Source organism: Pseudonaja textilis, chromosome 5, assembly GCF_049901715.1.
Source record: "Pseudonaja textilis isolate UNSWEBS1 chromosome 5, rPseTex1.2, whole genome shotgun sequence".
NCBI lineage: Eukaryota > Metazoa > Chordata > Lepidosauria > Squamata > Elapidae > Pseudonaja > Pseudonaja textilis.
The window spans coordinates 33,324,454-33,346,778 of NC_141994.1; the positions used below are offsets into that span (position 1 = coordinate 33,324,454).

Sequence of the window (22,325 nt, forward strand, 5' to 3'; positions counted from 1 at the left end):
TAAGTGTTGTATCATTGTAGAAAATGAAGGTTTATGTGTAATTTTCCAAGTTTCAAATGAGTGAGTTTTTTCCCATCTTTTAAGCACATTTTGTGGCTTAAAATTATTTATGTGAACACTTTTACAGTATGTCAGTTTAAGGGAATGGATAAACAAAAGGGATTTGTTCAGTGACATTTCTACCTTAACAGAAGAATGTATATAAAAATGCAGAATTTCCTATTAGTAATAGCAATCTAACATAAAATTATTAAGCAAAGATTAAATGTTTAGGCATAACTGAAGAGATTCCAAAAATTTGTTTACCATTAAAAAGAAATTATTATTCAAATTATATGGTTTAATTCAGAGCATTATTACAAGAGTAGGAAGAAAAAACATAAGCAAGAAAACAAAACAAAAAAGAAATAGATAAAACATTATAGAAGGTCTATGGCATCTATTGTCCTTTAAAACATTCTGTGTTCTGTAGCAATTAATTTTAAGAAAATTGTTTTAAAATGGCAATACAATGGCTCATTACTGTTTGCAAAATAAAATAGAACAAAACAAAGATAAATTCAGGGAGATAGGTGTTGTACCCATATATTACTTGGCATGATGTGATAAGAAGCTGTAGACAATATATGCCAATCCTGAAGCTGACCTGACCGAAACCATTTTGATGGTTCAGTGTTGCCACACTGAAGTTGATGAATAGGGAGGGGGAATAGAGATAGCTGGGGTTTTGTAGGCAAAACAAAATACTTTCTCCTGGGAACCAAGGACATTCCCATCGATGGAACTTACTAGGCAACTGGACAGGACCTTGATTGGACCATGTGACTGTTTGGAAAAGGGGAGGGACTTTTATTTTTAGTTAGGCAAAACTTACAGGGGCATTTAGAATTGGTTTTCACCAGCCATTGCCAATATATATCCAATAAAACTGATATTTGAGGAGTCCTGTTTGGGCATATTACTTGGAACCCTGAAAATATGTAGATAATTACAGTTTTGTTTCACATTGCACAAAAATTATTATTTTACATTTTAATATTTATTCAAAGTTAATACCTGTAAATAAGAAGGGTATAGATTGGTATATTCTTAACGCAAATGTTAGAATTCTCAAATTTGACAAAGATACCTGCTTATCCAGTAAGCGGATGTTTTGATGTGTATTGAGTTTCTGCTGGACCATCCAAAGTTCTTCAATTTCTCTGTAGCCAGGAGAGCTTTGGTGGGGATGGGATGGGGGTGTTAGTATATGTATGTTTTGGATTTTATGGTTATTATATTGTCTGTAGTGAGAACATTTATTATATGTCATGGGTTTAATATAGTTTAGTCTTATTCTATGAATACAGTATATCAGGTTGAAGGATCCTATGATTTCTGACCTCTATCCAATTATACTTCATATAAGTTTTTCCAACACCATCAGTAGAAGGTACTTCTGTTGAAAGTAGTACAGACATTATCTTATTAGGAAAGTGAGTATCCCCAATTCAAATCTTCCTGATAGGGAAAGTATAATGTTAAGATTAGAAATCAAAACATACTTCATTTAAATGTTTCTTAAATAAAGAATTGGTATGCATTTGTAAAGCAAAGGACAGAATTTTGTGGTAGTAAATAAGAATGTATAGTGCATTCCTAGAACTTTTTCTGTTGGTCTACAATAGGATTTTAAACTACCTTACTCATCTGAAGTGATTTCTATTGGGCCATGCAAGACATGCAGGTTGGTGAATTTCAGACATATTTCAGGTATATTTTTGTAAAATAATTTAAAGCAAATAATAATCATGAGCCACGGTGGTACAGTGGTTAGAATACAGTACTGCAGGCTACTCCTGCTGGCTGCTGGCTACCTGCAATTTGGCAGTTCAAATCTCACCAGGCTCAAGGTTGACTCAGCCTTCCCTCCTTCCAAGGTTGGTAAAATGAGGACCCAGACTGTTGGGGGCAATATGCTGACTGTAAACCACTTAGAGAGAGCTGTAAAACCACTGTGAAGCAGTATATAAGTGCTTGTGCTATTATTATAACAATACCTATATTCTTAGACACTACCTTAATAATTCTTAGGTCCTTGTTAGGCCTTGAATTATTAAGTTCCCATCAGTCTTAGATTATGAATCTAACTGTAGATTACTCATACATCTAACAGTAAAAACACTTTTTAAAAATTGTGGAAGCAGAGTTTGATTGTGGATTTTTATTTTTCAAAATAAAGCAAAAATGGAATACATAATTGCAAAAAACCAAACCCAAAACTTAACCTTCTCAAAAAAATCAATATAGAACTCACACTTTGGAAAGTGTCATAAAATTAATACAATAGTACTTAATGTTTTACTTATACTTTTATTTGTATGATTCATTTGTATTAATTAATATTTTTTAAAAAATTAATAATCAGCATTACTGGCATACCTGTTGAAAAGTAAAAAAGTGTGAATGCAGAATAATTCATTTTTTTCTCTGTCAAGATAAACACTTCAGCAATAATTCCAAATAAATTAATGTTTCTAAAACAATTTAAAAGCAAAGAAGCCAAGCAAAAACAACAAAAAACAATGCAACTTTGTTCCTTTGAAATGTGTTTAAGTAAATCATATAACAAACAGCTGTGATTGATGAATTATGCATGATGCACTCTGTTACTTAGAGGTGTCCTTTAAAATAAATTGATGTTCACCTGGAATACAATTATGGTTAGATGGAAAGGGCAATCAATCTTATCTGTTCTTAGTAAGCTTTCAATCTGAAATTTAAATAAACTCCATCTGGGATCATGGCATATATTAATATGGTCAGTCTATTTTCACCCAATAAACTGAGAGTTAAAACATAAAGCAAAAGTTAAATAAGCATATTAAATGTACTATATAAAAATGCATTTAGTGTAGCAATGACAGACATGATCTCTAGGAACCATATTCCACTCAGATTTTGAGGAATGTTTGTTTGATTGATTTAGTTTTGAAACAGAGTTGAATCTGAAATAATTAAAACATTATTTCTTTAACATTCTGCAATACATCTATGTCTTGACATAATTTCTAGGGAGGTTAATGTAGAACGTAAAAGAGTCACTAGATAGGCTATTCAGAAATGTACATATTTGATTTAACCCAATACCTAGTTTAAGATGGTAAAGTGTACCTGTAATTAAAAATTATTAAAGAATATAGAAAGCTAAGGATTACCTGACTGTATTTCAAAGAAATGAATATAGACAATTATAAGGCAGAAGCTAAAACTTCCACTTAGCTACAAATGTTCTATGATAGAGCAATCAATTATATTAGTTAATATAGACAAATAGAGGCTAAAACAGTTTTTATGGTATCACTGAATAATGACATTTTGAATTATTTAAGAGAAAATAAGATGCAATTATGAATAATAAATGTGCACATGCCTTATGGCATGCTCAAAGAAAATATGACATCATGTTGGAAGATCTCCTTCTCTGTGTATTGTCTCATTGCACTTTTTCAACCATTGGTCTCTAAGGACAATAGAAATATAGATTAAGGTAGATTTTCTTTTTGATTTCTTTATATTTCCTGTTTAACATGAGCTAATTGCCTCAAATTCCTCTTAGTGCTATTCACAGAGATTTTTTTTTATCGCTTAGGACTTATGTTCCTTATTCCAACAATTCCTTTCTTTCTGTCTACTAATAAGGGTACACATACTATTCAAGCTACATGTATTCTACCACATTGTATGGTCTTTCTTTTTTCTTTTTAATATATAGGTTAAAGTTTTCTTAGTTTTACAAAATAATAGGCAGCCTTATAAAACTAGTAAATGGGTTGGATGGATGGATAGATAGAAAAAAAATAGAGTGAGTCAGTCAGTCAGTTTAGTCTATAGATATAGATATATATTTGTTTTCTGAGGTTTTCGCGGGCATTTGTATGTGGATCTTTGGTTATTCGGGTTTTCTCCCTCATAAAATTAGAAGTATCCTAGTGACGTTTCGACGAAATCTCATTCATCATTTTCAGGCTTGTGTCTTCGGCAATCCCCCAATCAATCAGAACACAGCCAAACCCCCAACCAATGAGAACACACCCCCACCCAATCAGAACACAGCCATGTCCCCACCCAATCAAGTCACATCCCCACTAGCAGTTAAAAGGAAGAAGCAGCTGCAAGCTCACATTACTCCAAGAAGAACAAAGCCGAAGACACAAGCCTGAAGATGACACCATACACATATATATATACATACCATACATATACCATATATATAGATGAACACTATACAGAAGCCTGATGATGGGAGATGAGATTCTGCCGAAACGTTGCTACAACTTTAAAAGCACAATTACAATGACGTGGGAAAATACCCGAACAAAGCTGAATGCCATACATACACACACACACACCACACACACGTTTTTGTTTTCTTAAGTTTTCACGGGTATTCATATGTATGGTATTCAGCTTTGTTCGGGTATTTTTCCACGTCATTATAGTTGTGCTTTTAAAGTTGTAGCAACATTTCAGCAGAATCTCATCTCCCATCATCAGGCTTCTGCCAAAACATTGTTACAACTTTAAAAGCATAACTATAATGACATGGGAAAATACCCGAACAAAGCTGAAATCCATACATATAAATACCAGCGAAAACTTAAGAAAACAAATATACACATACACATACACATATACATATACATATACATATATATATCCTATAGATAGTTAGATCCAGTTTCAAAACAAAAAACAAAAAACCCTGTGATCTGTGATTTTTTTTATTTTTTTTTATTTTCCTCTCTCTCTATATTTTTGCCCAATAAAGCAATTTTTTCCCAACATGACCCAAAGTATTTATGAGCAAAGAACATCCATAATAAACATCGGTAACCTTCAGTCAGAAGTCAGAATGTTATTCTTCAGGACATGAAAAACAAGGAAGGAACAAAGTTGCTTTTATAGTTAGGAAGGAAGTAGCAAGAACAGTACTTGACTACAAAACGATCAACAAATAATGTTAATTAGACTTCATAGATGGTCCTTTATATGACGGTCATTCAGGTTTATGCTCCAAGTACTGATTCAGAATAAGATGAGGCTGATGAGTTTTATGTTTAGATAGAATTTGAAATTGACAGCGTCCAAGTGAGATTTACTGCTTATGATTGGAAATTGGAATACAAAGTTGGAAATATGAAAGAGGAAAATGTAGTTGTACAATATGGTAGACATTGTCAAACAATCAGATCAATGCCTCTAAACATGGATACAGCAGTAATTGGAATGGAAGCAATGAAAGAAAGCAGTGGTGGTATTTGACCGGTTTGGCCTGGTTCTGCCAAGCTGGTAGCACTGATGAGCAGTGGAGACCGAACCAGTTCTCTCCAACGCTCTGCTGTTGGGCCCGCCCACACGGCTTCCCATATGAACCTTTATTCCCTGCTTTTGAAGCGCATCTGCTTTGCGTGGCACGGCAGATTGCAGCATGTCAGCTGTTGAAGCGACAGGGAGAGTGCAGGATTTCAGGGGGTGAGTTGGAAAGCCTCTGTGCCTGTGCAAAGTGCACATTTGGCATGCAGGTGCACACAAAGTGTGTATGTGCGTGCAAAGCGCACCCACCAAGCCATGTCCACTGAACCAGTGGTAAAACATTTTGAAACACACCACTGAAAGAAAGCCAACTCCCCTTCCCAGAAGATAAATTCTGTTCGAAGAGATGACATTACAACATCTGTAAAGACATTTAAGATGGAGACAGATATAGAAAATCAAGCAAGACTTTCGAAAGATCTCTGAACTCAGAAGGGAAGTTCCAGCTTTAAATTCATGTGTTAAAGGTTTCCAATGGAGAGATTGGAGATCAAAGAGAGATAGGAGGCATATACTGAACACTATACACAAAGAAGGCAACATTCAAGATGCCTCAGAGGCTATTTTCTATTTACAGGAATTTCTAATATAAGAAAATGACGTTAGAATAATGATGTTGTCATTAGTCAGAAGGTTACAAGAACTGATGAATACCCACTGAAATATGTTATGCAACCGAAGAAGAATCAGTTATGGTTCTGAAAAGCTGTGTTAGCAAATCTGGAATATAAGCAGTGGCCAACTAATTGGAAGAGGTCAATATACAGTACATTCCAAAATTAAAAAAAGGAGACTTAACAGGATGTGCAAACTGTTGTACAATATCCTTAAGTTCCCGTGCTAGCAAAATAATGCTTAGGGATATTCACCAGGGATTAGAGACCTACATGGAAAAAGAGATGCCAGATGTTCAAGTGGACATTAGAAAAACTTGAGGAAAACAAGACATTGTTGCTGATGTAGATTTTTTTTAAAAAATCATGATGGACTTCATTGATTATAGAAAGATTTTTGATCACGTTGATCATGTCAAGCTTTAAAGTTCCCAGGATAATAGGGATCCCAAAATATATCATGGTCCTCATGAGAAACATATAAATATCAGGAGACCACAGTATAGTGAAACAGACTGGTTCTAGGTTAGCAAAGCAGTGAAACAAAACTGTATACCCTCCCCTGATTTATTCAACCTACAGGATAAATATATATTAAGGGAAGTTGGATTAGAAAAAAGTGATCACACTTTTAAAACTGGAGGAAGAAACACCCTATTATCCACACTATTCTGATGACACTATCCTGATGCAAAGGATCTGCAAGGCTTAATATTAAAAGTCAAATAGTACTGTGGAAAAATAGCAGTAAAATTATAAAAAAATAGGAGTAAAGAAGACCAAATTAATGACAACAGGTAGAACAGGCAGTCTTAGAAGTGGAAATGAAAATGGCATAATGGTGGATAACTTCTGCTTTTTAGGCTCAACCATCAACAGTAAAGGAACAAGCAATCAAGAAATGTGCTGCAGACAAGCATTGAGTAGGGCATGGAAAATATACTTAAATATCACATTGTGTCTATACCTACAAAGATCAGAATCATGCAAGTCATAGTATTTCCTCTAATACTCTATGGAAACACAAGATAGACTTTGAACAAGCAGGACAGCATTGATGCTTTTGAATCTTGGTGTTAGAGAGGATTCCCAGAATATCATGGACAAGCAAAAAACCAAAAAGAGCAGGTTGGGGACACATCATAATGGAGAAAAATCTATCTATGTGGTCACTGCAAGTCAACAAGAACATAGTCAATCAATTGCTTAATATGTTTTCCTTGAAAGCACTCATATGTCATTATCAAAGAAAATAGGAAACAAAAGAAATCATTAGGAATTCTTTGCAATTGTTCTCTCTTTGCTTATATTCACAAATGTAAACATTTATTACACATTTTTTTTAAAAAAAATACTCATGCCCCACTTGAAATGAAATATTTTAATACAAATATTTCATGTAAACTATTCAGAATTATGTTTAAGAAAATAATGCTAGGAGCAGTTTTATATTCTTTAATAAGTATCTTTTTAGGAAGATATTTTTGTCAGACTAACAAAATTTTCAGTTTAAATTGGGAACTAAGATAAAAGTCCAAATACATTTTTGAGTGACTTTCTTGAAGAGGTAACTTATCTCATATTTGCTTCTTCTGCAATGTTCTTTACATCTGTTTGCTTTTATCTTTTATATGGTTTTATTATTTTTAAGCCAATATATATTTCTGTGAGCTTCTTGGTATTATATTTCATTTGCCATTTAGCAGCTCATTGATCATATATATGTGTATCATTTTGAATTGCAGTTGCTGCTATATTTGTGTTCATCATTCATTTTGATTTAACGCATCATCAGCAGTTTACATTCGTTTACTGGGGACCTCTTGTCTCTTTGATAAATTTACAACTTTTGTATTTTAGGTTACCAAATGTATATTATCCCAAGCATTTTATATCTCTGGAATTACTCAGACATTTAAAGTTCTGGCAATAAAATAACCCAACAAAATATTCCCTGTTAGCATAGCTGTTTGGGATTTGTTTTCCAGTTAACCTAGTAGCTAGGGAAATATGTAATTGATGCAAACTAATGAACAAAAGCCTTTCAGGTGGATTTTCTCCCACAAGAAGTGTCTGGACACTTACTTTTTATAACATACTTTTTCTTGTACAGCTGGATCAGTTTAAGTTCTTATTTATTTGGAGTTTTACTCTATATCACTCAGATTAAATTAAAACACAATAACCTACAGGAAAAATAAAATAAAAATGATAAAAGCAGCAGAAAAACACCTAATACACATATATACATAATTAAAAAAGAAAAAGAAAAAAAGCTGCCAATAAATCCAAAATAAAACAAGTATCTAAAGCTATTCAGAGCAAGGTACCTGGAAGCATTTTAAGTAAATGAAAGATAACTTAAGATGTCTGTGACTATGCCTTGATGGTGACAGGTATACATCTGCCCCCTTTGGACTGGAAAAAGCACAAAATTGCCTTAACACTAACAGAGTCATAGGCTGCATTAGCAGAGGGATAGAATCAAGATTACATGAAATGTTAGTACCACTTTATAATGTCTTGATACTGTAAGACCACACTTGGAATACTGCATTCAGTTTTGGTCACCACAAAGGATGATGAGAATCTAGATGAAGAACAGTTGCAAGAATAGGTGTGTCTAGTTTAATGAAAAGAAAGACTGGGGTGACATGATAGCAGTATTGCAATATCTAAGGGGCTGCCACAAAGAAGAGAGGGGCAATTCTCCAAAGCACCTGAAGCAGAACAAGAAGCAATGGATGGAAACTAATAAGGAGAGGACCAAGTGAGAAATAAGAGAAACTTACTGACAGAACTGACAGAACAACTGATCACTGGAACGGCTTGCCTTTAGAAGTTGTGGGTGCTCCATCACTGAAGGTTTTTAAGAAGAGATTGCACAACCACTTCTCTAAAATGGTATAGGGTATCCTGCTTGAGTTCAGGGTTGGACTAAAAGATGTTCAAGATCCTTTACAACTCTGTTATTATGTTATTCCCAAGAAAACCATAATTTTGTATACCGTGCCTCCTTAGAGAAGTCCACTAATGCCCACTGACTTCTCCTGAGACTTAGCTGTGTAAATGAAATAATTACTGCAACTGCAGCATAAATAGTATTGGCAAATGCTCACCACAAAGTTTAAGAGGATAGAATTCCTTACGGTTAAGGCAGTAACCACCACTGGATTGTTATAGATACTAAATGACAAGGGAGTTACAACTCAATTTCACACATTCAGTTGAATTGTCTGCATTAAGGTAAATAATTCTGTCATTTGTAAACTGAGTGACTGTACCTTCATGCAGCATTATAATTAAAAAGAATAACTGCCCATTATTATATCTGAGGGTCAACTTTGGCCAAAACCTGTCCCTTATAATAGAATCAGAGGCTGATTTAAAGCCAATAAAGGCAACATATATATACAGGGGGCTGCTGCATTGCGGCTGGCTGATCAAGTAAGAAGATTCCCACTCCCAGACTGCCTATTGTCTTGGTTTTTATTTTTTCAATTTAATTTTTTCTAATTTAATTGTCCTGTGGGACTTTTTTTTTTTTACTTTTTATCATTGTAAGCCCCTCTGAATAGCTGTATCAGTGAGATGGGCATAATAAAAATTTAATAAATAAGTAATAAAAGTTGTGATACAAGAAGTTGGCATATTTTTCTTAGGCATAATTAATAGGCTAAATGTATTTGATAAGGCGTTTGTGCTGTTCTTATGCTTAGAAATGGATCCAGTCACCTGAAATTTGGAATTATTGTGAATATGTATAAAGAAAGAGGTCAAGACAGGAACTCATCAATCAGCTTTTTCCCTTCAGTAACTCTGGTACCATTGGGTACTTTCCAACTTTTCAGTTGGTTAATGAATTGCAGAATCTCTAAATAGAAGACCTGCGTCCAAGTAGGAATATTATGAAAAGACTATATGGCAAATAGAAAAGGGAGAACTAAAAAGTACGCTACAGAACTGTCTGGCAGCTGAAATTCTAGCCTTCAAGCATTGTTTTCCTTCACAACAAACAATAATTGGCTTCCCAAATAAGGAGGTTGTCTTATCTTTGTTTTATTTCATTCCAATTTTCTTGGCTAAAAGCTTTCCCACTCTTTTCTATATGTACCCTATCAGATATCCTGATGAAACCAGAGTTTCTTTTTTTTTTTAGAAAAAACTTTATTAATTTTACTTTAAAAAACAACAACACAGCTACAAATTATATACAACAAAAAGACAAACAGGTCTTGGCATAGGCCAAGAGGGAAAGAGAGGGAGGCTTGAGAGAGGAAAGAGGGAAAGGTAAGGGAAGGGGGGGGAAAGAGTAGGGAAAACAATTATAATAAAACCATATTTTTTGTGACTGTCTGTAAGGTCCTTTCTTCTTCAAAACTATCGTCGGCAGTGCTTTTCTTTATCTCTGCTTCGGAGGCCCTCGGCCTTAATTTTCCTAGAGGTGATCTATCTTTGGTTTAGCCAATTATACAAAGGATTCCAATTGCTATAATAGGTTGAGGATTCTTTATTTTTTAACGCTTGGGTTAGTTTGTCCATTTCGGCGCATTGTAAAATTTTCTGAATAACCATAAGTTCAGTGGGGATAGAGGGTAGTTTCCAGCACTGGGCAAATGCCAGTCTGGCCACGGTTAAGATATGGATTGTAATATACTTTGATTTTTTGGATATTTGTTTATCAAAAATTCCTAGAAGGAAGGACTCTGGTTTGTACTCAATTTGTTCCTTGGTTATTTCCTCTAGCCAGTGCCTAATTTTTTGCCAGTACTTCTGGGTTTCCTTGCATGACCACCACATGTGGAAGAAGGTACCTTCTATATTTTGACATTTCCAACATTTGGGGCTCGTGTTGGGGTGCATCTTCGCCAATCTCGAAGGGGGCAGGTGCCATCTATAAAACATTTTGTATGAGTTTTCTTTATAAGCTGCTGATTTTGTGATCTTAATGTTCCTGTTCCAGATCTTTTCCCATTCGGCTAGGGTAATGCTCCGACCCACGTGAAACCAGAGTTTCAAGTGGTAGAGACAGATCTTTTGATAGTGGGTTTTGTGTGTGAGAGTGAGTTTTTAAGTCAATTTTGAGGTTTGGGGGCAAGATTTTTGGAAGTGGTTTGCCCTTGCCTTCTTCCTAGGGCTGAGATAGAATGCTGGGTAGAAAGTCATCCAACTGTTTTCCATGCTTACGGCAGGAGAAAGACTCAAATCCCCCAGTTTCCAAGCTAGTGCCTTTATAATCGCTACATCAAATTGGCTCTCTCTAGTAGTATATTAGGAAAGCATTAATAATATTTAGATGATGTTGTGGCCATGATTATTGCCTCTGCTGGATACAGTTGATGGTGGGCATTCCCAAAACCTGGAGGTCTTATCTAAGGTTAGTGATAATTGTATTCTTTTTGTCTGCTTTGTGATCCATTGAACTCTACAGCTAATTCTAGCTAATTCTAGTTCCAACAGTGCCTGTATTATTTTTGGCATTAACTAGACAATTTGATCAAGGGCTAGTCCAGAAAAAAAACAGTAAAGGGAGGTGGTCACTGTCATGATGAATTCAGAAAACTATAATTATTATCTTTTAGCGCAGTCTGTTTATAGTTGCCATTATGCCATGACTCATAACAGGTATTTTTAACTCCAGGGATAATAGCTTATTTGATGAGTCAGCCACATACTGTTAGAATTCTTTTTAGGAATGCATTTGTTTATTTGTTTTACTTGATCAACTTTTTTATAATAATTGTTATATTTCAACTACTTTGTAGTTTTCTTTTACAAACAATTGTACTAAGTAGGAACCAAAGTTTTGTATAATAGCACTGCTTCCAAGAAAAAGGGAACTGCTAACTCCTTCACATTCTAAACTATTTGGCCAAGAAGTGAAATCTTTTCATATGCAGACAGAAAGCCTTATATTAGACCTTCCAGTCATGTTGAACACTTGCACATGTAATGTTAATTTGTCAATTAACATTAATTAGTAATCAGTTCAGGTTTTCATCAAAGATGTAGAAATGTGGAATATGGAATGAGAAGATATATATATATACTGGAGGTTAAGAGAAAGGCACAGCACAAGCGCTTCCTTTTAAGTGTCCTTCTAAAAACAGTTCTATTTCGTACCAATTTTGTGTGATGTAGAGTGAATAGTTATTGTACAGCATAACATTAATAGTACTGAAATTTGCTGATTAAAAAAAACACTGTAGCATTTCTGCAGTTATACTCTGAGGCTGTTTCTTTATGTCACTCATACACAGAAAACAACCAAATTTATTTTTCACCACTTGATTCTGCCATTTCAACTGCCAGTTGCATATCACTACCAAAAATACAAATATTCAAATTAGTAATGTCTTTTTTGAGATCCACTGAGGTAGCACAAATGGGAATATTTGGAATTCCTGTTTGTTTGTGAGGAGGTACCAATTTGATTGTTGCTAGTGATGGCATTAGCCAACTATATATTTTTTATATTTTCCCCATGATTCAATACTGAAATATAAAACTCTCTCCCAAACTCATAGCTGGAAAATTAATTGCTCCAACTTTAGGCATTTTTCCTTCTTCTATAATGAAGTGGATTGTATGTAAATAATTGATAGATACAGGAAAGGTGCTAGTGATTTCAACAGCAATTCACTTCATTATTTCTCATGCCTCATTAGTGAAACTAGAAATTTTAAGTATGTTTCAAATATGTTCAAATCTAACATATTCTAGCCCCCCAAAATATCCTATTGTGATTCCAGAAGAGCTGGATTTATCTAATATTTATTTATTTACATAGACTTAAAGAATTCTTAATTCAAATGACCCTGAGCACTTTACTTCAGTTAAAAAACCACTACAATAAAAAAGATGAAGTTTTAATTTTGCTCAGACTTCACCTGAAGTGTTTTGACCTTGAAAGAAGTAGTTTAGTTTGTGAAACAGATCTGAGAAGATTGATCAGAGTGTTGCCCTCTTAAACCATTTTGCACATTTCTAGTGTCACGGTTCCAAGCCAAGCCAACAAAAGAAAAAGCCACACTGTGAGCAGAAGGGGTCTTTTTACTGGAGTCTCATCTTGGCACACGGTGAACAATACAAGTAAAAGGTTTCTAGCTAGCATTACTGGCTTCTGCTAGTCAGCTGGCTATACAGGCTCAGCATGCCCAGCCCTCCTGTTCCTAGTGGCTCCCAGTTGGCTCCAGCAAGTACTCTTTTGACCCAGCTCCAGCAAGTACTCTTCAAGCCCGGTTGCTCCCTGGTCGGCTCCAGCAAGTACTTCTCAGGCCTGGATGGCTTCTGAACTGGCTTCTCTTCGAGAGTGAGTCCCATCACCTGACACCCACCTGTGCACCTCATGTACTCCCCTCCCCTTGTGTGTGTGTGGCAACTTTGAAATGGTACATTGTGGCAACTTTTAAATGGCATGCTGTCTCAGACATTGGCATCTAATTTTTACAATATGCCTTTAAAATCCCACATCACAGATTTCTATAAATACTTCCTTTATTTTACCTTGTGGCAATATTTCTTCACACAACAGAAGGTTCTAAACTATTATAAAAACAACTCTTAACCTGAAAATAATGGGAAAGTCTTAGTTCCTTGTTGCTAAATACTTATTTTGGATAGAATCACATAATTTTAAAATGGATGAGTTAGTCATCAAGATAAACTTGTATTTTTTCATACCCTCAAATAATTTCATAGAGCATCAGATAAAATGTTTTTGTCCCCCACTGCATCATGTTTTAGTAAATATTGCACAAACATGGTATAAAAGTGGGTAGATCTATCCGATGCAATCTGTTTAGAACAGCTAGAAATTGGCATGGCTGGTAGGTACAATAAAAAGAAATAGTAACAACGTATGTTTACATGCTTTTCACATTTAAAATATTAAACTTAACCTGTTATTGCCAATTTAATAAGGCATCTAATGAAAGTGCCGAGTAAACTAAAAGGTCTTTAATTTATTAAAAAAGTGGGATTTAAAGAACTAAACTATTGTGCCTTTAAAGGATCAATATTTAATTTATTGTAGCAATAGAACACATGAAAATATTATTGCATTTATTCTGTTTTAAAATTGATAATGGAATAATTCTTGTCAAAGACTTATGTAATTCTTCTTGTATTTTTCCAGTGTTTATAATTTATTTCCAAATCAAGTTGAAACACATGAAGGTAACTGTAGAAAATAGCATAAGACCTCCCCGCTTTCCATGGCCCTAGGAAAAGAAAAAGAAAAGAACCATTTCTGAAGGCTAGGAGAGAAAAAAAACCCTGTGCCTCCCAGCCAAGCAAAACAGCCTCAGGCAACCTGATGAGAGAATTCCACAAATGGATGGATATCCATTGGTATCCATTGACAGAAAACAAGAAACCACAAGAATGCAGCAAAAAAAAGCGGTTTCCAAACTTCAGACTGAGGCAAGCTAAATTGATAGGATTATCAAAACTCTACTAGATTTACATTCTTCCTCTCTTCCTCAAGGCTAGATTTGACCCCATCCACCACCCAGAAAACCAGAGAGGGACAATCAAAATACCAAAAGTCATACTGGTAAACTAATCAAATACCCCATCAGGCATCTCAATCACAAAATTCCAGAAAGGTCTAAAAATCATCCTACTCACCTTTCCAAATTTCTAGCTGATCCAGAACTCAACACTGTTGTCCCTTTCCCAGCATCTCTCTTCCCCACTTCTCATTTCATTCATCAGCACCGATCCCATTGTCCCTGCTGGAAGGAGCGAGCCAGAGACATAACTACCTATCAAATTTTAAAGTATTTGGAGTATTGCATTTTATTAATCATTAAAATTTTATATATTAATTACAAAAATAGTGTTCAAAATCCCTACTCTATATTTTTATATTCACTTATCTAAATAGTTTGCCATAGATTTTATGAATAAAGATGTATCAAAATATATTACAAAGCAATTGTTTTCCCAAACATTTCTCTCTTGAGGAATTTCTATATGTTGAAATTATTCTGAAGCACATTCTGAAATATATTCCCAATTTGTTTTATGTTTCATTAGTTCCAGGCTAATAGATTTTAAGATATGTGAATCAACTGATTCAGTTTTGAACTAAGGAACAGTAGAATCTATAATAGATTTTTTTTTTTCAAACCAAGAGTCACTGAATAATTGCTCATATTTTATATTATTTAGTTTGGTTTTGTTAATCATTCAATACAATTATATCTGCTAGAAACATTTTTTTTAATTAGAGTAGAAATCTCTTTTTTTGTTTGTTTAATCCTATGAAATCTTAACTAATAAAAATTGCCTGTGATCCCCCTAACCTAAAATGACACTATAAGGTAATTAATATAGCTAGATTAGACAACTAATCTCTAACACTATTCAGAAACATTCTGATGTTTTCAAATCAAAACTCGGGGGGGAAATTAATTATATCATGAATTCTTTTAAACAGAGGTGTGCTAACTGTGATAGCAAATTTACAATGGAATTTTGCATGATATTATCCCATTTTAAGTTAATTTTCATTCATAAAATATTTCCCCTGCACTTTTAAAATATTTCAAGTTGCTATATATAATATACATATGTTATTGTTTTGTTGTTGTTCGCCACAAAGTCGTGTCCAACCCATCGTGACCCCTGGACAATGTTCTTCCAGGCCTTCCTGTCCTCTACCATCCCCCGGAGTCCATTTAAGCTCACACTGACTAATTCAGTGACTCCTTCCAGCAACTTCATTCTCAGTCGTCCCGTTCTTCATTTGCCCTCAGTCATTCCAAGCATTAGGCTCTTCTCCAGTGAGTCCTTACTTCTCATTAGGTGGCCAAAGTATTTGTTTATTTCATTATATATATCAGTGATATATATCAGTGATGGAGAACCTTTTTGTTGTAATGTGCTATCGTGCATGCATGCGTGCTGGCACCCACAATGCAATATACCCCGCCCCCCTCACATGCGCATGCAACACCCCCTTCCCCCTTACCTGCACTGTGCATGCACATGCCTCTCAGCTGATTTTCAGCCCATTTGAGGCCTTTTTCGCCCACCCTGAGGATCGAGGGAAGCCTCTGCAGCCTTGGGAGCATGGAAAACAGGCCTTCCAGAAATACCGGAAGTACCCATATTCAGCTTCTGGAAGGCCTCTGGAGCCCAGTGGAGGCCATTTTCACCTTCCTGGGGGCTCAAGGGAAGCCTCTGCAGCTTTTGGAGGCCAAAAAACAGGCCCATTTTGTCACTTCCAGTATTTCAAACATAGAACTTTTAAAAGCAGAGCTGAATACAGGGTAAAATAATTTATAAGAGATCATAATAAAAAGTACAGTACTCTTCTACATAATATTTGCTTCGATAAATTAGGTTTTGAGAAATACATTAAGTTTCCTTGCTTACCTTTTCCTACAACAAGACAATTATGTAATGGTTTGGAAGAGGTATACAGTTCCTGCTGCTTTTTAAATATTCTACTGTACATTGTCCAGCAATACTTAGAGCAAGAGATGGCATTCTTACAAATGTTAAGTTCTCAGGCTGCTTATTGTCAAAAGCAGATTGTGGAATAAGCCACCTAGCCCTATAAACTATTAAGTAGAAGAAAATCTTTCACTGAATAGGTTTTTTTTTTTTTTGTCCTTGTGTTGTGATATAGTACCATGCCTCTATTCTTCTATTATTTTCCTTTGAAGAGCCCATATTTTTACTAAAATTGCAGATTTTGAAAGTTCAGAATCAAACAAGTGGTAGATTGTAGTTTACTGTATATATGTATTATTTTAGCAAAAATAAACCCAAACTGAATTTCTAGTGCAAATTTTAAATAATATTTATTGCCTTGAAAGACAAAATGTTGGGGATGCTTCATAGCTATTTTTTTTTTTGAATAATAAGGAAGTATAAATCTGAAGCTAAAGATTCTATCAGTACTAGTAATACACTAATCATGGAAGTAAATTGGCAGCACAGAACTCGCTTTGATTTTAAGACAGAGCTTCATAAATCTCTGAGAGATATTATACTCTGTCCAGATTTGGTGGGAAAATTCACTTCTTTCCGATAGCAATATTTCCCTCCATAAATTATTACCTGACACAGGACAAGAATTGTTTGACATTTACCAAAAATAAGGATATACTGCTGAAAACAAGTGGATGAAAATGAAAAGAACTGCAAACATGGCTGCTGAAATGTCTTTAAAGATCAGTTTAAGGATTAGCCGGTGCTTTGGAGGGACCGCTTGTCCTACGGATCCTCAGTGGACACTGGGGGAGTTTATGTGCAAAAGATTAAATTGTGTTGTAAAGTTGTGATTCAAACGACCTCTTTGACACTGTGATGTCATACTTAACATTTCGTTTCAAAATCTGAGCTTGCTTCATGGGCCCTGATCCTTACCAAATGGATTTTTGAAATTTTTGAAACCTAAACAGGTTTTTATCTCTTTATCTTTTCAGGGTTCTTTCCTGCTCCTTTCCTAATTTCCATAAAATTTAGTTTGAAACAAGTCATAGTTCTGAGGCAGCATTGGTTGTGCTTGTTTGTGAACCTTGGAAAAATTGCAAGAGAATTGCAACTCCTCTGGTTCTTGATGTCTTGGTGCTTTTAATGGTATTATTCTGGATTGCTTACAGAGATTAGGAGTGGGAGGCATAGTGTTTTTCTGGTTCTCCTCTTTTCTCTGAGAAACAGTACAGACTGTGCTGATGGGGCCCTGAGATCCCTTCCTATGAGATATACCTCAGGCTTGAAACACCTGTCCCTCCTTTTTAGCAACTGCAAAAGGTTGCAAAGTGTGGTCCAGTATAATCAATATGCTGAGGATAACAAGTTATATATCTCAGCCTTTGGCCAGCCAGTTGATGCTGTCCTTGTGTCTGTAATGTATATGGTCTATAGGAGGATGAACAGACTTAGTCTCAACCCTTACAATACTGAATAGTTGTGATATTTAGACCTGCCAAATATCAAGTAATTCCACCAGTATTTTTCTCTTCAGCATTGATGTGCAGATAGAAGTTGCACACTAATTTGGTTGCAGCTGACAACTAATATCTGAGCTTATCAAATTCCATACATAGATCCTATATTTCCATTTGTAACCACTCTCCTTCAGCATATACTGTGTATTATTATAAAATAAATTTGGTAAATGATTTATTATGGACTTGAGTTTAGATTCTGTTCCTACAAGGATCTCATTATCTTTTATCAACCACAGTTCTTAATGAAATAATGAATCTTTATATGACATTTCAAGGTTTTTAAATTTATTTTTTAAAATCCATCAGAAGTATTCATTTTAATCAAAGCCAGCATTATCAGAATTCATGGATATTACACAAGGGGTATGGTTGATCTTATGTAAGACCAACTTATGTAAATATTATGGTATTTAATTTGATTTATTAAGCACCAATCTGCTGCTTCAGATGCTATTGATTATTTATCAAATTACATGATTTGTTATTTTTAAATACAGGAAAGGCCAGTGTTTTGAAGGAACATATATGCTATTTATTTTCATTGTATTGTTAAAGCTGCATTGCACTTAAATGACTCAATATTTCTATATTGTTTTTCTGATCTGTGTTTGTATGGGTGTGCTGCTTCTTATAATATAGGATGTACATTTAAAGCTAAAATTGTCACAAGAGTTCACAATTTGTATATCACAAAGTCTGTTTTACAATCACCTAATTACTGAAGCACCTACTTCCAACATGCATAATATTGAACACAATATTATCAGAACATTTTTTCACTTTTATTATTTTGCAGCACATGAGAGCTTATCACCTGCCCCTTACCTGAAATAAAGGTGATAAACAGTTCAAAAGAATTCTGTTTCCCATTTCATAATGTAATACATTTTAATAATTTTGATTGTAAATTGAAGTTATTACTTTTCTGGTGATTTAATTTAGCATTCTGTTTGTAGGTGAACGAACATGTAGCTTTCCAAATTATACTGAATTACAGTTCCTGGACTTTGGCCATTCTGGCTGGAGCTTTGGGTAATTGCAGCCCAAGAACACCTGGAAAATTAAATATTCTGCTCTATGCTATTCAAGAATGCTAAATTAAATAATTCAGAATCTAGTATATTGCTAGGTTATATTGGCAGGGAGAATTAAAGCTCCATAAATTAATGGAGATTGATTTCAAAATGATACCACATAACTACCCTGTAAAGTTACTTAATAGAGAGAAGGAGCTTAGCTCTTGTGTAGTAACATTTGATCAAGTCTTAAAGTAAATCTTCAAACTAAAATATGTATAATGTAGTTTGATGGCATTCTTTAGTCTTTAATCCAAAAAGGAAATGATATGTTTGCATTAGATTGAAAATTTTGGTTTGAAAAAATAAGACCAATATTTAATAATAAACCTAGGTATAAGCAATGTCTGTATTTCTCAATAGTAGTCATAGAATGGTCTGCTAAAATAACAAGTAATACTTATTTTTTGGAAATGTTTCTGACAGTTGTAAGATTTGCTAGAAACACAGATTAAAAAGTGAAAAATGTATTTGAATGTAAGAAAATAAAAGTTCATTAGCAGGATTGTAGGACTTTTCTGGGCTGAGGACCATATTCAGCTTTGGATTATATGAAATGGACAGATCTTATTTAAAACTAATTTTGTTTCATTTTTTAAAATTGAATATGTTAGTATTACTCTCTTTATGTATTTAATAATTTTCCTATTTTAATACATCAAACATTATAGCTAAGTAACAACATTTACAGATCTCTAGGGATTGCAGTCCAGGTTTGCAAAGGCCACCAAAGATGAACCTGCATCCTCAGTCTGTGTATCTATGATTTATAGAATAATAATTTGGAATGTTGATTATTGGCACTTTTATTACATACTGAAAACTAACTTTAAAATGTTTTAAATTTATACTAAGCATGGATGTATAATACAAATATTATGCCTAAAATATATGGAAGATATACAGCATATGTTTATATTTTATATATTTATGTATGTATGTATGTATTTTTAGGATTATTTAACTATTCACAAGTATGGCAATGCTGCAAGGAAAGACCTGTGGAATACACTGTCAGAGGTAAAACCATTTCATTTCATGAACAAATGTAATTTATTCTGAAGGCTGTTTGTTACTTGGCTTTGGGGCTTATATATAGACTGTCTAATGTTGACCTCATCCCATTCCTAAGAGGTCTTTAAGGGGCAAGCATAAGCGCACCAATGTGTCTACCATCCCTGTCCTAATGTTCCCTTTTATTCCTAACCATTTCATGTATTAATTATCATGATTATACTTATATCTGTTATCTAATACATGCTTGACAGATAAAATAGATAAATAAATAAAAATAAAATATATAAATATTGTATAAAAAGTGATACACTGAAGAACAGTTTTAAAATGGTGCTTAAAAAGGTACTTAAAGTGGTCCTCAAAATCTGTTCATCTTGCTAGCACATTTCTTTACTCTTTGCCTTTAGAATTAGAGGTTAAAAAAAACTAGCATTGATTTTAAAAATTGTGATAGATTCAGATGTAGAACATGAAAAATAGGCAGTCTTTGTTCAATCTACAGGTTTAGTGTTCACAGAAGGTGCACAAGTAATTTGGCCATTAATTGGAAATATTGATAACACAGAGGGAGAATGTAGTGTCATATAAGCTGCAGAAGCTCATGGAAATTTTTCTTTCCTGATTTCTCCTCCTTGAAATTTGCTTCTTGAATTCCCCAATCTTCTTATGCAGATTTTAAATACATATTAAGGATATTGTAAGAGGAGCACTTGCTCTTCTGCTAGTCCTCTCCTAAAAGAAATTATTGTATTAGAATCAGCAAATTGGAGTTCACCTAGAACCTATAGGATATATTTCAAATGATGTAAAATAAATTAGAAATGGAATCTGCATTAGAATCTATTGCAGCAAGAGACATCATATCTTGTAGGATTATTTGGAAGGATTTGCGGGCTGAAAATGGACAGGATTTTTTGTGATCTAGTCTTTCCACTGGTTTTTTGGACCACAGTCTCATCTGGCAGATAAAAGCAGCCAGAGAGGAGATTAGGAATATAGTCACGGAGAAAGGGGAGGCACCTTGAGACCAGTATTGCTCTACTGATTCTTCAAAAAGCCAGGTCGTTATATAGCAAAAATGAACAATTCATCCATTCTCCAACCTTATCTTCTTGGGGAATATTATGGAGAAAATGCAGTAATTGGTGGAAACTGATTAATTGGATCTGGAACTCCAGATTCAGATTCAGGTTTGGGACAGAAACTGTATTGATCCCTTTCATGGAAGTCCTGTGGAATTGGTAGGAGCATAACCTTAGTTCTCTTGACTTCTTCCTGGTAAAATATGCCCATCTGACCCAATTAGTCTAAAAACACATGTTTGGAGTCCCACCTACCATGAAATGTATCAGTTCTCTGTAGGCATGTCTCAACTTCATCTCTGAAGACCACCAGAAGGCCATAAAATGCATAAATACTTGCTTTTACAGAGTGCTTTTAGGGCTGATTGTAAAGCCATCGAAGTAAAAGTATATATATTCCCAATCCAAACTCTGGTGGGGTACAGCAAAGTCAATACAAAAAGAGAGCACTAACAATCATATATATTTAAACAAAAAGAATAGAAACCTACTATATATTATAGGTGCCATTCAATCAAACTGAAGCAAAGGACAAATGCCTAATCGAACAAGGGCTATTGGTAGGTTTGAAATATTCTTCTGTCCATATCTCCATTAATAGTGTCAAATACTATGGAAGAAAAGCCAGGATGCAAAAAATAAGTTTCTAAGGTTTTGAGATCTTAAGAATCGGCAGATAGAATTTAAAGAAAAAGGGAATGCTACAGTGATAGAGCCATGACCAAGAAAACCCAAGTATTTTCCATGCAGGCTTCTTCTGAGATGGTACACACAATAGGATCATACATAAAAATCATTGGTTCCATATGGGGAAGTCATTTCTTTAAATAAGTGGCATTTTTGTAATAATGTGGATCAATTCCAAATAGCAGAGTAAACCAGGTAAAGGAATCAGGAAAGTATTATGAAACTATTGTTTTGTAATAATTTGCTCTTTCAATGAAAGTGAACTGCTTTCACTGAACTTAAAGGTTATATCAGCATTAACTTGCCTTGTAGTTAAGATGATTTTACTTCAAGTTTAATATAAAACTAAAGTGGTGGCTAAAATTGTCAGTATTGTTATTCTGTTTTAATTTTCTATCTAAAGTTAATGATGCAATTAAAATTAATAACCAAGTCTTCCTAAAGATATGTACTCCAGATGTTGGTGAACTGTAGTTTCCAACAGCCCCAGCCAGCATAGCCAATGGCAAAGTAGATTGGAGT

At 34.4% G+C, this 22,325-nt stretch overlaps 1 protein-coding gene across 2 annotated transcripts in view; it reads left to right on the forward strand.

Moving 5' to 3' along the window:
• Positions 1–22,325, forward strand: part of TRHDE (thyrotropin releasing hormone degrading enzyme) — a 236,612-nt gene that overhangs the window by 145,004 nt on the left and 69,283 nt on the right. Inside the window, exons 8-9 of one of the 2 annotated variants that reach the window (XM_087934471.1) lie at positions 19,972–20,037; positions 21,620–21,676. In XM_087934471.1, coding sequence (XP_087790597.1) covers positions 19,972–20,037; positions 21,620–21,676 — 123 coding nt within the window. The remainder of the gene's footprint in view (positions 1–19,971; positions 20,038–21,619; positions 21,677–22,325) is intronic. The other variant, XM_026699463.2, reaches the window with a different exon arrangement.